The sequence below is a fragment of the Castanea sativa genome, chromosome 11, assembly GCF_040712315.1.
Source record: "Castanea sativa cultivar Marrone di Chiusa Pesio chromosome 11, ASM4071231v1".
NCBI lineage: Eukaryota > Viridiplantae > Streptophyta > Magnoliopsida > Fagales > Fagaceae > Castanea > Castanea sativa.
The window spans coordinates 17,548,072-17,562,460 of record NC_134023.1 but is presented as its reverse complement, the minus strand read 5'-3'; the positions used below and the strand labels follow the sequence as shown (position 1 = coordinate 17,562,460).

General features: G+C 33.1%; 2 protein-coding genes across 3 annotated transcripts; both read right to left on the bottom strand.

Annotated features, from left to right (window-relative positions):
* Nucleotides 1–3,805: 3,805 nt before the first annotated feature.
* Nucleotides 3,806–5,801, bottom strand: LOC142617292 (putative glutathione S-transferase). The gene is made up of 2 exons (XM_075790075.1): nt 5,389–5,801; nt 3,806–4,336 (listed from the first exon to the last, which is right to left on the bottom strand). The coding sequence occupies exons 1-2, from the start codon at nt 5,701–5,703 to the stop codon at nt 3,992–3,994; spliced, it is 660 nt and encodes a 219-aa protein (XP_075646190.1). The 5' UTR covers nt 5,704–5,801; the 3' UTR covers nt 3,806–3,991.
* A 5,647-nt stretch (nt 5,802–11,448) lies between these two features.
* Nucleotides 11,449–13,738, bottom strand: LOC142617293 (putative glutathione S-transferase). Of its 2 annotated transcripts, none has more exons than XM_075790077.1 (2): nt 13,414–13,738; nt 11,449–11,786 (listed from the first exon to the last, which is right to left on the bottom strand). In XM_075790077.1, the coding sequence occupies exons 1-2, from the start codon at nt 13,736–13,738 to the stop codon at nt 11,449–11,451; spliced, it is 663 nt and encodes a 220-aa protein (XP_075646192.1). The 2 variants fall into 2 exon arrangements, with proteins under 2 accessions (XP_075646192.1, XP_075646191.1); XM_075790076.1 differs by having other exon boundaries at nt 11,449–11,796; nt 13,424–13,738.
* Nucleotides 13,739–14,389: the final 651 nt, after the last annotated feature.

The following is a 14,389-nucleotide window of genomic DNA, read 5'->3' as shown; positions in this document are numbered from 1 at the left end:
GGAAAACAACATGGGAAAGGCTTAAACAATGGCTTCATGATATAGAACTTAAATTACTTTGTTGCTCTTAAGTGCATGTTTCAGCTAAAAAAATGTTAGAAACTATTGTAATCGTAGGGGAAAGAGAGAGAGAGAGAGGTGAAGGCGACTATGACAGAGTAGGGAGTAAAAGGAAGAACAGAAACAAGGAAGCACGAGAGACAATGGCTCCAATTCAATCAATTTTTGTGGTTTCTTTGTATCTCAAGTTTCTTTGCCGTAAAAACTTTGAGGAAATATCAGAGGAAGTAGGGGAAAATCAAGAGCAACTCTTGCTTTGTATTGCAAGTGTAAAACATGGCTGAAGGTGGTTGTAAATTGAAGATACAGGCCTATGTCAATGAGTGCATATGTATTGTTTGTGAAAATGTCTAAATGAGTTTTTATTTTTTATTTTGTGTATTTTTGTTCTTTGCGGTCCTTGAAAGAACATATTTTAAGGCTTTGATCTTCTAGATTAGTTCAGTACTCAGTAGTGAGTGGGATTATCTATGATATCAAGAACAAGTGAGGGGCTGAAAACAAAAGTTTTCTGCTTAAGATTTTCTCATTATTCTGGAAAAACTGATACTTTTAAATTTTTCACTCCGCTCTCAAAAATTGCAGAAAGTTCCACAAACTCTCAATTTTCCTGATCTTGGAAAATTTTCCCCATTTCTGTTCAAGAAAAAGGAGCCCAATTCCCTATTGGAACTCACTTCAAAATAGGTGGTAATTATTGTTAATCATGACACATATTTCTACACCAACATGACATACTTGTTTAGTGAAGAGTCAATTCCTTGTATATAGCATTAATATTACATGTTGATACATAAGATACAGATTCTCATTCTCTTATTGTTTCAAAACATGTGAATTCAATTTGCTGCAACGATACATAAAGTTTAAAATTGATAATGCATGCAATTCATTTATTTTAGGAAAATTGTAAATTTTTAAATTGATAATCCATGTATTTTATTTATTCATGTGATGAAAGTAAATTTTTTAAAGGACTTAATTGGACCTGACCAACTATTTTATTCTCATTCTAAGGATTTGATCTCCATAATTGATTTCATGTATGATGTAGATAGCTATGAAGCACGGGTGCGTTTCCGGATTTAGGAACGGGTGCTGGTGTGGGTGCGAGACTAGGCAATTTTTGAAAAAGTAGGGTGTGAGTGCGGCGGGGTGTGGCAATTAAAAAATTATTAAAAATATTTTTATTTATATTTTTAATATATTACTAAGCATACTTTTTCACATTGTATAAACATATACCAAATATACAATAACTACAAATAATTTGACAAATGTATAATAACTATTAACTAAATAAAAAATCAAGCCCCAGTGTCACAAAGACTCACAACATTACAAACAACTTATATAAAAAATTGAAAAAAAAAATCATATCGCAGATTCACAAATCACAATGAGCAATAACTATTAACTAAATTAAAAATCAAACCCAAGTCACAACATTATTACATTACAGCTTATATAAAAAATTAAAAAAAACAGATCACACTATCATAGACACATTGAGTAATAGTCAGAGCCTGTGAGAGCTATGAAAAACTAAGATTGAAAGCTTGAGATTGATACCTGAGCTTGAGACTTGAGAGTAGGTCGCCGGGTAGGTGAGGATGTGAGCGAGATTGTGTGAGTGTGACAGTGAGTTGAGACTTGAGAGTGAGAGAGGGGAGACGAAGAGCAGAGGCAGATGCAAAATGTTCTCAAATACAAGCCATTGCACATATGAATATGGAGTTAACAAGACTCCTATAATCACATCACATCATATGAATATGGAGCACAGAGATGAGAGACCAGAGAGTGAGAGAGAGCTGAAGAGTATAGATGAGAAGTGAGAACTCCTGCGGATTGAGGTCTGAGATAATAAGGGTTTTGTTGTTGTCCAAACGGTGTGTTTCACGCTCTTTTTTTTTCCCGGCCAAACAGTGCGTTTCGCACCTTATTATTATTATTTTTTTGAATATCAGCCTAAATCGGTCGGTTCGGCACTGGTATCGGTGGCTGCCGCCAATATGGACCGATTTGGCGTGGATCAACCTGATTCCGCACACATCAGCCCGAATCGGCGCGTATCTCTCCGAAAAAAAAGAAAAGAAAAGAAAGGGACGTGGCATCGACGAACAGGTAGCGGTGTCCCTCACGCGTCGCCGTGTCGAACTCTGGTGCGACACCCTCCTAGCTACGTCGGCGCTTCCTAGGTAGATAATTGTTCTTCTAGGAGTGCAATTTGTCATTACGGGAAAGCTTGATTGTAACTAAGAGAATTCATAACTTATACCAAATTTTGATTTGTATGTCTTATTCAAATGAACTGCCTTCTGAAAAAGGAGTACCAAAATGTTATTGCCTACTGAAAAAAGCCTATCAAACCAATTAAGCATAACCGATAAAGATCCACGTAAGAAATAATCAGAAAAGACACTTATAAGAATTTATTATTATTGTCTTATTGTAGAAACTTGATTTATGCTAAACTTGCTTTATCAAAATCATTCAATATCATGGTTATATCCTAAAGAGAATTCACTTCTTCATGGATTAATATGGAATTAGGATATTTCAACTTAACTTTATACCAATTTTGTTAAGAGAACAACCCCATTTTTTTCCTTGAAGTTTGGGACTAAGCTTTGTTTGTTGTTGTCGTGGTCTTGAATTACTTTTAGGTCACTGGAATCTTTATTGCCATCTTTCAAAGAGTATATATATGAGCTGTGGGAATGGCAAATATGAGTCATTATCTATTTGATGAAGATAATTATATTGGAAAGACTCACTTGTGGTGGGTGCCACTTGGGTCTTACCTATCCGGTATATGTTCAGATGTTGATTTGCTGAAGGTGTTTGACTTTGTGGCCAATGATTTTTCTAAAATGAAGAAGAGATCTTCCAACTATCAAATCCAAAAGTGCAAAGCCCAAAGGTTTTTCAATGAAAATAGAGCAAAAATTAGAATCTTATTTTTATTTTATTTTTTTGAGTAGCTATAATATTTTCAAAATAAAACTTAGCGACAAATTATTATTGGTTCTCATTTTGGTCTACTTGACACAACATCATTTTGGTCTATTATTAACATCATTTTTTTTATCTACTTGACACAACATCATTTTGGTCTATTATTAACATCGTTTTTTTTATCTACTTGATACCTATGTTTTGTGAAATTGTTGTAAAAATATTGTGTTTCAAGTATTATTATTAATATTATTTTCAATAAAAATCATATCCAAAAATTGGGGGGCCAGTTTGAGTATTTTCTTAGAAAAATTTAAATTGCAGGGATAGTTATCATACTAATATAATCTAATCATTTTTTTTTTTGAAAAATTTGGTGGGCGCCATGATGATCCAGAAACAATAATGCGTGTGAGGTAGAATTGTACGTAACGCCCAACTATGGAAGGTAGCCTCTTTGGGAGTTCGCAGGTAACACAAGGTTATCATGATTTCAATGATTTCAATGATTTACTGAACAAACACTACTAAATTGGATGCTAGTGCCACAACTTTGTCTGTGCTACTTACTACTGCATTGATGCTGCGGACCTAAAGAAATGAAGGACAAATGGGATACAATGTGTTAAATTCTAATCTTGAAGCGTAATTATTTATTTGCCTAAATTTTATTTTCAGTACCATCGCTTATGTTTATCACATTTAAAATTTACCTGATCTTCAAACATTAAATTTTTGTATAATCCAAATAGCAAGAAGGCACAAATTAATCTAAACTTTAGCGGACACATTAAATTGTCTCTCTTATTTGTGACACAATAAAGACACCGAAGTGTCTAACAAGTTCAACTTGGCCCCATATGAAACAAACCAAGACACAGACATTACAAAAGGTAACCAACACTATTACACAGCCATCGAAAACCATACTAATATACGAGCACTTCTGGATTCAGCCATAACCGTTAGTCTACTCCACACCAAACCTTTTCCTCATCTGCACAACACACTCATAAACCTTCTTCTCGTCAGGGAGAGTGCTGGCTACAGAGTCCTTCTGGAGGCACCTCTTAGCCCATGCAATAATCTTGGGGCACTCTGCCTCTATGCTGAAATTGCCAAAGGTCTCATAGGCATAGAACCAGCTATAGAAAGGGATGAGAGAAAGGTCCACAAAACCAAATCTTTCACCCCCAAAGTAAGGATGATCACCAAGCTGCCTCTCTAATATCTGGAAGGCTTCAATGAATTCCTTCTTTGCTGCCTCCTGCTCTTCTCCTTTTGTGGTCCATACCTTCTTTGCAACATCATAAACCTACATTTTCCACATGCATTGTATTACCACTTTTCCACGGATTATATAACAGGATTAACAATAGCAGTAATGAATTTCAAATTAATTCTACTAGGGTAGAAGAATGTTTCTTTAAGCCTTAGCTAGGGAGAAAAGGGGGAGGGAGGAAAGCCCATACAAGATGTTCTTGACCTTGATTGCAAAATAAGATCCCAAACTAATGTAAGCTTTGAAAAAATGGGCAAAACTTAAATACAATTCCTAAGGTGTTGTGTCATAAATTCGCCAATTTAATTTAAACACGCCACTGCATTAACCAATACAGCACAAATAGTATTATCCTACAATTGAATTCAACACAACCAGGGTTCTCAATTTAATTGGGAAGCTAACGTCTAACTTTTTTTCTTTCCCTTTTTTTTTGACAAAACTAAGAACTTACCTAAGTTTTACCCCTTTATAATAGAACATGCCGCATGAGGAATTCTAGGAGTAGGCAAAAAAAAGAATCGAATTCAGCACCCCAAGAACTACATAAATGCAAAGCAAATATAAACCACCGATTTTTTTCCCCGCTCTTATTGAGTTATTTCCTTTATGTTTCTTTTTTACCAAAGACATATTAGTATATATTAAAGGGGTGTAATTTATTTCCCCAACTGCACTCTGGTTTGATCCGTAGGATCTACAAGGATTAGAAACAATAACTTGAAATTGGGCCGGAAATGCAGGGTAGATGCAAGAGACTGAATATTAGTTTTTGTTCAATTTTAATTTCTTAATACTACTTTAAAAGATTCATAAAACTTGATGAGTGATATTAGAAACACTACACATTTTATTATATAAATCTTACCGACTGACCTGTCCCCAATTTAAACAAAACTAAGATAAGGTACACTTCATTTTAAAAAACCAAATTTAATAATTTGGGATTAATTTCTTGTTTCGATAAAAATACAAATTTAACTACTAAGAAAGAAGTACTAAAGCTAAAACAAATTCGTAAACTAAGAATGGAAAGAAAATAAAATAAAAATATACACACTGAATTGAAATTGCACCAAACGTACCCTCTTATCAACGAAATCAGCCCAGAACCTGGCACAAGCTCTCGGGTAAGGATCAGAGGGCATCAACGGAGACCTATCATTCCAGACCTCGTCTATGTACTGAACAATGATAAGGGACTCACACACCGGTTTCCCGTTATGGATGAGAACTGGGATCTTCTTGTAAATGGGGTTTATCTTCAGAAGCAGCTTGCTCTTGTTACACAAATCCTCCTCCTTGTACTCATACTTGATACCCTTCTCGGCCAGCGCAATCCTGACTCTCATCCCAAACATGCTAACCCAGGTATCCACCAGAACCACCTCGTCCGCCATTGTTGCACGACTCAAGATATTGAAGCAAACGGAGAAGAGGAAAGAAAAGTGTAGAATAAGAATATACAAAGACACTTGTAAGAGAGCGATGATATATAGTCCAAAGCGGTGAATCGGGCATTTATTGAAAATTGATGACTAAACCTTAAAAGGATAACTGAGAATCTGTGATCGCCACGACTCATAAATTTGTCAAAAAAATTTCTCGGTTGTAAAGTAAGTGGGGTAGTGTGTCATGCATGTCTTACACGTACGGCATTGAGTGCAAGCTTTTGTTTTCTTGCGTCTGTGACTAACACCCCCCCCCCCCCCAACCAAATTTTTGGTGAGAAAATTTTTTAAATACTTCATAGAGAAATGGTTATTTTTATTTTTTATAGACCTCACCACAAATATAAAGGAAGGAAGTACTATTGTTTGTATTTTGAAAATATCTAAAAATCACCCGGTTTATGTTAAAAGTAATTATGTGGTTAAATAAATATTTTAATAGTTTAAAATTTTAAAATAATAAATAATTTGATATGGTATTAATGCAAGAGGTTATAAATCTAATTCTTGTCTTATTCACTTTTTTCCATTTAAATTTTTACTTGATAATTTAACTCTCTCTCTCTATATATGCTAGGCATTTATTACAAAAGGAGGTAGAAGTGTTTTTGTTTGAACATTCCATTGTGTGGTTGACCGATGACCACTTGATGGAAGAAAAAGCCTTGCATGTAGATTCGCATAGCAGTTGCGCTCATGGTAAGTGCTGGAGATGCTAACTTGGTTCAGTTTTTACTAAGTAGAGCTTGCATATGTCATTACATGGATCATGGATGATAGGATGATAGGAAATATTACTTTCAGATATGCCATTTGTGATGACTTTGCTCTCTTAACTATTGTATGAGAGCTTTGTATTGTGTATATATAGACATTATTTTAGTTTAATACAAGATCAGTATAAGAGGAAGATTACATCAATATTTCTTTTGGATAGATGATTTATCCTTATCCTGAATATGAGATTGAGTTCTATTTAGAGTTGAACATTTGACTTGATGAGAGAAGGCTCAATCTATATACGTAAAAAAGTTGATTTAGGAATTGGAATTTGTTTTTATATCCTTAACTCTATTTGACAATAGTATAACAGCCTTTTGCATTCCTCTTAATGCAAAGTTTGTCCACTTTCGTTTCAACTACATGGGTTAATTGGTCCTTAAAGGGTCTAGTTGTGGAATTGCAATCAACAGATTGTGCTTGATAATGATTTTTATGATGAAAAATCTATTACAGATATGATACGTCTCAAATAGTAAATACATTTTTTTAGAGAATACGAGAAGTTATACTGAGAATAATGGTGTAAAATGATAATACCATTTCTAGATCTAAGTGTCAAATGACACTTTAGGTCCGAGCCTAGAGGGCCAGATGGCACTTAGGCCTTGGTTTGGCAATTCATGGTCCAACCATCTTTGGTTTCGCATAGCAATTTATTTTCACTCCCATGCATGTGGTTCAGTCTAGAGGTGACAATCAAAGATTCAGATGAATGTTATTCTAAGAGTGCATATGTTTAACTTACGTTAGTTGTAAGTCAACTACTCTAGATAGACTAGTTTGAGTTAGTTAGGGCTATTCGCACTTGTATCACATTAAACACTTATGTACATCTTTATGATCCCATGCTGAATTAGTTAGCTAATGGTCTTGACTTGAGCCACGTGTTGGGCAAAAGGATTAGACATTAGATGTATAAATAGATCCATGAAATCCCTCTTTGGATGATGATGGAAAAGATGACTCTCAAAGAAGTCACAACCCATTCAATCCTTCCATCATTTTCATGCAAGTCCTAAACCCTAACCTCATCTCCATTCAACCCTCGCATTCCCAAACCGACCCTTTTATTTCCACCATCAAGAACCTTAGAAATCCTTCCATATTCAAATACCCTACCCTTAAACACTAAATTCCAACCACACAACTATCATGAAATGAGTTATCTCATCAAGAAGTACAAACCCTAACTGTTTTCTCTTTACAAAAAAATAAGTTGTAACATGCTGAGTGACAAAGATTGAGGCTCAAACTAGGCTTTCTTAAGATGATTTGTACCCTCTTATAATATTACTAGTGTAGAGAGGTTATTAGCATGTCGTCCTCAGGATAATTGTACATATTAAAATATGCACAAATCTATAAGGTAGAAACTCCACAAAATATAACACCTTCTATACCAAGAAAATATGAAGGATTTTTTTTACTTGTTTAATGAGTGAAAGGATGTAGGAGACAAAGTGTCTATGGAAGGAGTTTATGAAGAAACTTGCTTTTTGAGTGGTGAAAAGAGATCCCAAATGAGTGCTATTTATAAGCTTAGGGAAGAAAGGAACCTAAAACTAAACACTAAATCAACCACCTTTAACTCATACCCATTAACAACATAACAAAGGACAAGGCATAGTTAAAAAAAAATGAGGAAAAGTGAGCTATCAATCTAGTAGGTGTTTATTACTGAGTAAAAAAGTGAGCTACCGCTCTTTTTTAGGTTTCTATGACATCGGGTACACACTACACAACAATTCCCCACTTATTCTAATAAAAGTTAACATATAATTTATGTGTATAGGAAGAATAATATGCATAATAAAGGTGCCTATATATGGTTAGAACCTTGACTTAGTGATTCAGTAAATTCTACTTCAAAACCAATGATAAACAAATTTTTGAATCAGTGATGATTTGGGAGGAAAATGTGTCACACACATAAAACTAGGCCAATAAATGAGTCAATCCGAGCTGAGTATTAAATGTTCAAGTTTGTTCATTTAATTGTTTTTTTGAACACGATCTAAGCTCATGTTTATCATCAAACAAAATTTTATGTTCAAAGCTCGACTTATTTTCTTGTCGAGGAAGCTCAAGGTTGTTCATAAGCTACCTAATTTACTTATTTTTTTTCCTATATGGTGTGAAACCATGACTAAAATACTTTACTTCTTCACAATTTTATGAATATCAACCATGAAAAGACTATTTTACTTCTTCCAACACATTACAGCCACGTGTTTGATCCTAACTTTCATGAGTGTTTAAGAGAACAAGCCATTTTCCAAAGGAAGCAGCTCCACTTCTATACTCATATAGGTAAGGCTATCAAAGACGCACTTGTAACTAAAACATTTATTCATATGACCTATAGATCACATTAAAAGTATAGAGGTAATAAAAGAAGTTATACAAAAAATAATGCTATGGAATAAGTTGCAACGACGTGTGTGACAAAGATTGAGGCAATTCACATGTATCGTCGGTGAACCAATGTCATTGGCATATTGTCCTCAAGATCAGGACCGGCCCAAGGCCTAGGCCTAAGGCCCCACCAAATAACAAAATTTTCCTTAGGAAAAAATGCCCCACTTTCTATAGTTAAAGGCTCAAATTTTTATAAATTATATATATATATATATTTTTTTTTTTTCTAAAGGTTATACATTTTTTTATTAGTGATGTTAAGAATACTACAAATTTTACTATTGGCTTACAAATTGTCATGTTATTAATCATAAAAAAGTGATATAAACGTTCATTAATTAAATTGATAAAGTTCATCAATGAGAAGCAATGTCACATTATATTTTGAACATTTTATAGGACTTTTAATTAGCGCATTTTTCTTTTTCATTTCTATTAAGACTCTCAAAGTACGAGATTAATAGAACCTTAACTCAATTGAAACCCTAAAATATTTGAAAAATATGCTGCAAATGTGTTAAATCATCAATTATAGATTAATTTCCCCTGATAGTTTGAGACTTTGATTTTTGTAAACTAATATCTTACAAAGCCACAAACCAAATAATGTTTATCTCCCTCTCTTAAAATCAAAATATAAAATTAAAAAAATTAGATTACAACTTTATTAAACTATGCATTGTCTTATATCCAAAATAAAGTATCTTTTTCAATCGCAATATATTTTTATTTTTTTAATTAATATTTATAGTTCAACTATGATATTCAATTCTCTATATGAAATTAACATTAATCTAGTTGGTATTATTTATGTATTTAATGTATCAAATTAACCTTAAATTGATTAATATTAAATAATTTTGTTTAATTAATATTTACATATTAAAGGCCCCACGTAAAAATTTCATCTTAGATCTCAAATTATGTTGGGCTGCCCCTGCTCAAGATACAATAGGCCCAGTCACTATTGTACACTTAACATATGCAAACAAAATAGGAAAGTTTGTGTGATTATTATTATTATTTATTTAACGAGTGGAAGGATGTAGGAAAGAAGGTGGCTATGGAAGGAGTTTAGGAAGAACCAAAGAACCTTCTCTTTTTTAGCACTGTAAAGGGGTCTCATTAGCAGCATTTAAAAAGCGTCGGCTTTAAACTACCATAATAGGTCAACCTATATCAGCAGTTTCTAAAAGCGTTGCTATAGGTCTCTTACAGCAGCGGTTTTGAAAAGCACTGGAAAAAAAAAAAGACCTTGTAAGACAAGTTTTTTTGTAGTGTAGAGAGCTGTTAATCAGCCTAGGAGAGAAAAATCTTAAAACTATACATTAGATGAACCACCTTTAACTCACATCCTTTTTTTTTTTTTTGGGGGGGGGGGGGGGGGGGTGTAAAATCTCACACCCATTAACAACATAATAAAAGACAACACTCATGACTCGACACTTAGTTACAGGAATGGGGAAAAGGTGAGTTATTAACGTGTTTATGATATTGAGTATAAAAAAAAATGAGTTACCACTCTCTCTTGTAGGCGGTTTATGAAATCGAATAAAATAAAATACTACAACATTGAATATAAGGAATTATAAACAATGCACTACACCGAGGAAAGCATGCATTATGAGAATGGCATTATACGGATGCAAGTAAATACTATCCCTAGATATGACATTTAACAATATATAGTAGAACTATCTTATTATTGTGAAATTTTATTTATTTTTAAAAATATTTTCTATTTTTCTAATTTATTGTAAACTTGAATTATGTATATAAAATTAAGTAGAGGAATCTCTATTTTGTTATAGTGAATTGAACAAATTTGCACCTTCTTTTTTTCACTTCATCTTTCACATAAATTTAACAAAACAAATTGATCTTATGTATTATCTAGAAGTTTAATTATTTGCTTAATATAATTCTCATTTTGGAGTGAGTTTTTTACATTTTTTGTATAGATAAGTTAGAATTTCAACCTATTATGACTTTAGCAATTAAGTTACTAGAACCCACAGTGAATTTCACTATGAAGTGAGTTTATTACATTTGTAAATACAGTGGTTAGTTTGCCTCCACAACCACACATATTTACCTAAAGTTTTGTATATTCGAAATAAAAATAAGGAACAGCATGATCTAATATTTATAAGAAACAACAAGGTGTGTTTCTTATTCATGATACAGTACATTCCCATTTAATTTAAAGTTCAATAAACACATATCAAATTGTCTTACAAGTTCAACGGACCCAAATGAAACAAGCCCCTACTTTTTTTTTATTATAAAAAAAGTAGACAAACTTGAAACTTGAACATTACAATATGAGTAAACTTTATTACACAACCAAAGGGTCTTACAAGTTCAACTTGGCCCCATATGAAACAAATCCAAACATAAACATTAATTACGAAAGGTAACCAACACTATTACACAACCATCGAAAACCATACTAATATACTTGCACTTCTAGATTCAGGCCTAACCATTAGTCTACTCCACACCATACCTTAATCTCCTCATCTTCATAGCATGCTCATATACCTTCTTCGGGTCAGGGAGAGTGTTGGCTATGAACTCCTTTTGGAGGCACCTCTTAGCCCATGCAATAATCTTGGGGCACTCGGCCTCTATTTTGAAATTACCCAAGATCTCATGGGTATAGAACCAGCTATGGAAACTGATAAGAGAAAGGTCCACGAACCCAAATCTTTCACCCCCAAAGTAAGGATGATCACCAAGCTGCCCCTCCAATATCTTTAGCTTTTCAATGAATTCCTTCGTCGCCAGCTCCTGCTCTCCTCCTTTTGTGGTCCATATCTTCCTTGAATCTTCATAAACCTACAATTTCCACACACAATGTATTACCGGTTTCCACTAATTATATAACAGGATGAACAATGATAGTAATGAATTTCAAATCAATTCATTAACCAATAAAGTCTCCAATTAAATTTATACAAATAATTGCATTAACCAATACAGCACAAATAACGATCTCTTGCAATTAAATTCAAAGCAACCATGTTTTCTGATTAATTGGGAAACTAAAGAACATCTAAGGAACTCTTTATTTTGGACAAAACTAAGGACTATAACTTGAACTATATATACCTTAAGTTTTGCCATATTAAATTATGGACACAACTTGTGTCCTGGACACTTTATGATATAAACACGTATTCAAAACGTGACGCATATTCATATCTTAACATGTCCAGTGCACTGATGCATTAGACACAGTTAACAATCCCAACCCTTAAAATATAACACAGCGAATGCCAAAATTAGCCATATATAAGGTTCAAACTCAACACCCCAAGAAGTACCTAAACGAAGAGCAAATATAAACCATTAACAATTTAGTTTCTATTCCATAAAAGAGAGCATCTTGTGTGCTTTCTCTAGCAAATTCTAGACCTATCACAACTAAGTCTATGTCTCAAGAAACGAACAGGGTTTGAGGGTTAACAAGATGCCCAACCAATTTCTAAAGAAAATTTTGAAGTGGTTGAAAATTATGAAGACATGCAACAAGTTGTTTATTTGAAGCTTGAAGATGCCACTTGTCAAAAATTTGATGAAGAGGTCAAAGAAAAGAAGGTTGAGTTAATTGTGGATAATGACAGAAATCAAAAGATGGTAATTATTGAGAATATTGTGGAAAATTCAAATCATGTCAAGTATGAGGATGAGTCCACAACTCATAATCCCTAGGTTTCAATTGATTTGTTGAAAATGATTACACAATATGTTGATTTTCTTGGAGTAAAAAATTTTATTTTCTTATCAACCATTTGTTCATAGATGTTGCAAATAAATTGAAGTTAAATGAGAAGAAATTTTTTTCTACACTTTATAAACAATTCAAGTTTCAAAGCCAAATCAAGTTATTATATTTGTGTTTATTTGGAGCGGGAGAATTCAGATTTCAACTATCAACTTGAGGACAAGTTTGTTTCAAGTGGAGAGGTCTGATGTAGGACGCATGTTACTATTTAATTGTTGTAATTTATTATTTTTGGTTTTTATGTAATTTTTTTTTTATTTTAGGTTTAGTGTATTTTTTCCTTGTTTTAGGTGTTTTAATGTTGTTTAGTCATATTAGGGTTTTATATGCTTTCATAGCCACCTTGGGTTTCTTAGTCGCCTTAGGTTTTCTAGTTACCCTAGATTTCTTTTTTACTATTTAAACGCATTGTAGACTCCAAAGGCAATTCATTTTTGAGATTAATAAAAATTTAGACTTTTGTCTATTGTTTTCTCTAATGGATTCTAAACCTATCATCTTGTAGATTTAAGGAACCCCTCATGGATTTGAGATTTACTACTAAAAACTATCAGTTTAGTTTATGTTCTATAAAAGAAACCATCATGTATGCTTTCTTCATGTTTTTGCGACATCAGAAATTAATAACGTAAAAAAAAAAAAAAAAAAATACACTGAAAAAATTGCACCAAAACGTACCTTATTATCAATAAAATCAGCCCAGAACCTGGCATAAGCTCTCTGGTAAGGATCAAAGGGCAGCAATGAAGACTTATCATTCCAGATCTCATCTATGTACTGAACAATAATGAGGGACTCACACACAGGTTTCCCATTGTGGATGAGAACTGGGAACTTCTTGTGAATGGGGTTCATCTTCAGAAGCAGAGCGCTCTTGTTCAACAATTCCTCCTCCTTGAACTCATACTTGATACCCTTTTCGGCGAGCGCAATCCTAACTCTAGTCCCAAATAAGCTGGCCAAGAAATCCAGCAGAACGACCACGTCAACCATTCTTACACAACTCAAGATATTGAAGTAAATGGGAATGGGGAAAGAAAAATGAAGAACACAAAGATACTTGTAAGAGAGCGATCACAGATTGACTTATAAATGAAGAATACAAACACACTAGTAAGAGAGGGATGACGCACAATCCTTAAAAGTTACGCACTTTTGGACAGACATCATCTATTAAAAATATAAAATAAATAAAAAGAAAGCAAAAAAAAGCATATCAAGTTGGCATCTAGCCATCCACTACAAAGTTTTTTTTTTCTTATAAAAAATCCCACAAATCATTTCCACTCAAAATATAAAATAAATAAAAAGAAAGCAAAAAAGCATGTCAAGTTGGCATGAACAAAGTTTCTCTCCAAATTAATATAGAGAGAAACTCTTCATACTTCTCATATATCTTTTTTTTTTTGTGATTTTTGAAAATCTAACCATTGAATTTCACGTTCTTTATGTTTTTAATATGCATATAAAATTTCGTTCAAATCGGATGTTATTTACAATTCGATCAATAAACTTATTTTTTATACATAATTTTAGATCATAAAAATTTGAAATTTTAACATTTGTTTGATGACATAGCAATTGATTTTTGGTTTTCTTGAAATTTTATAAGCATGAAGGATATAATAAGAACATGCAATTCAA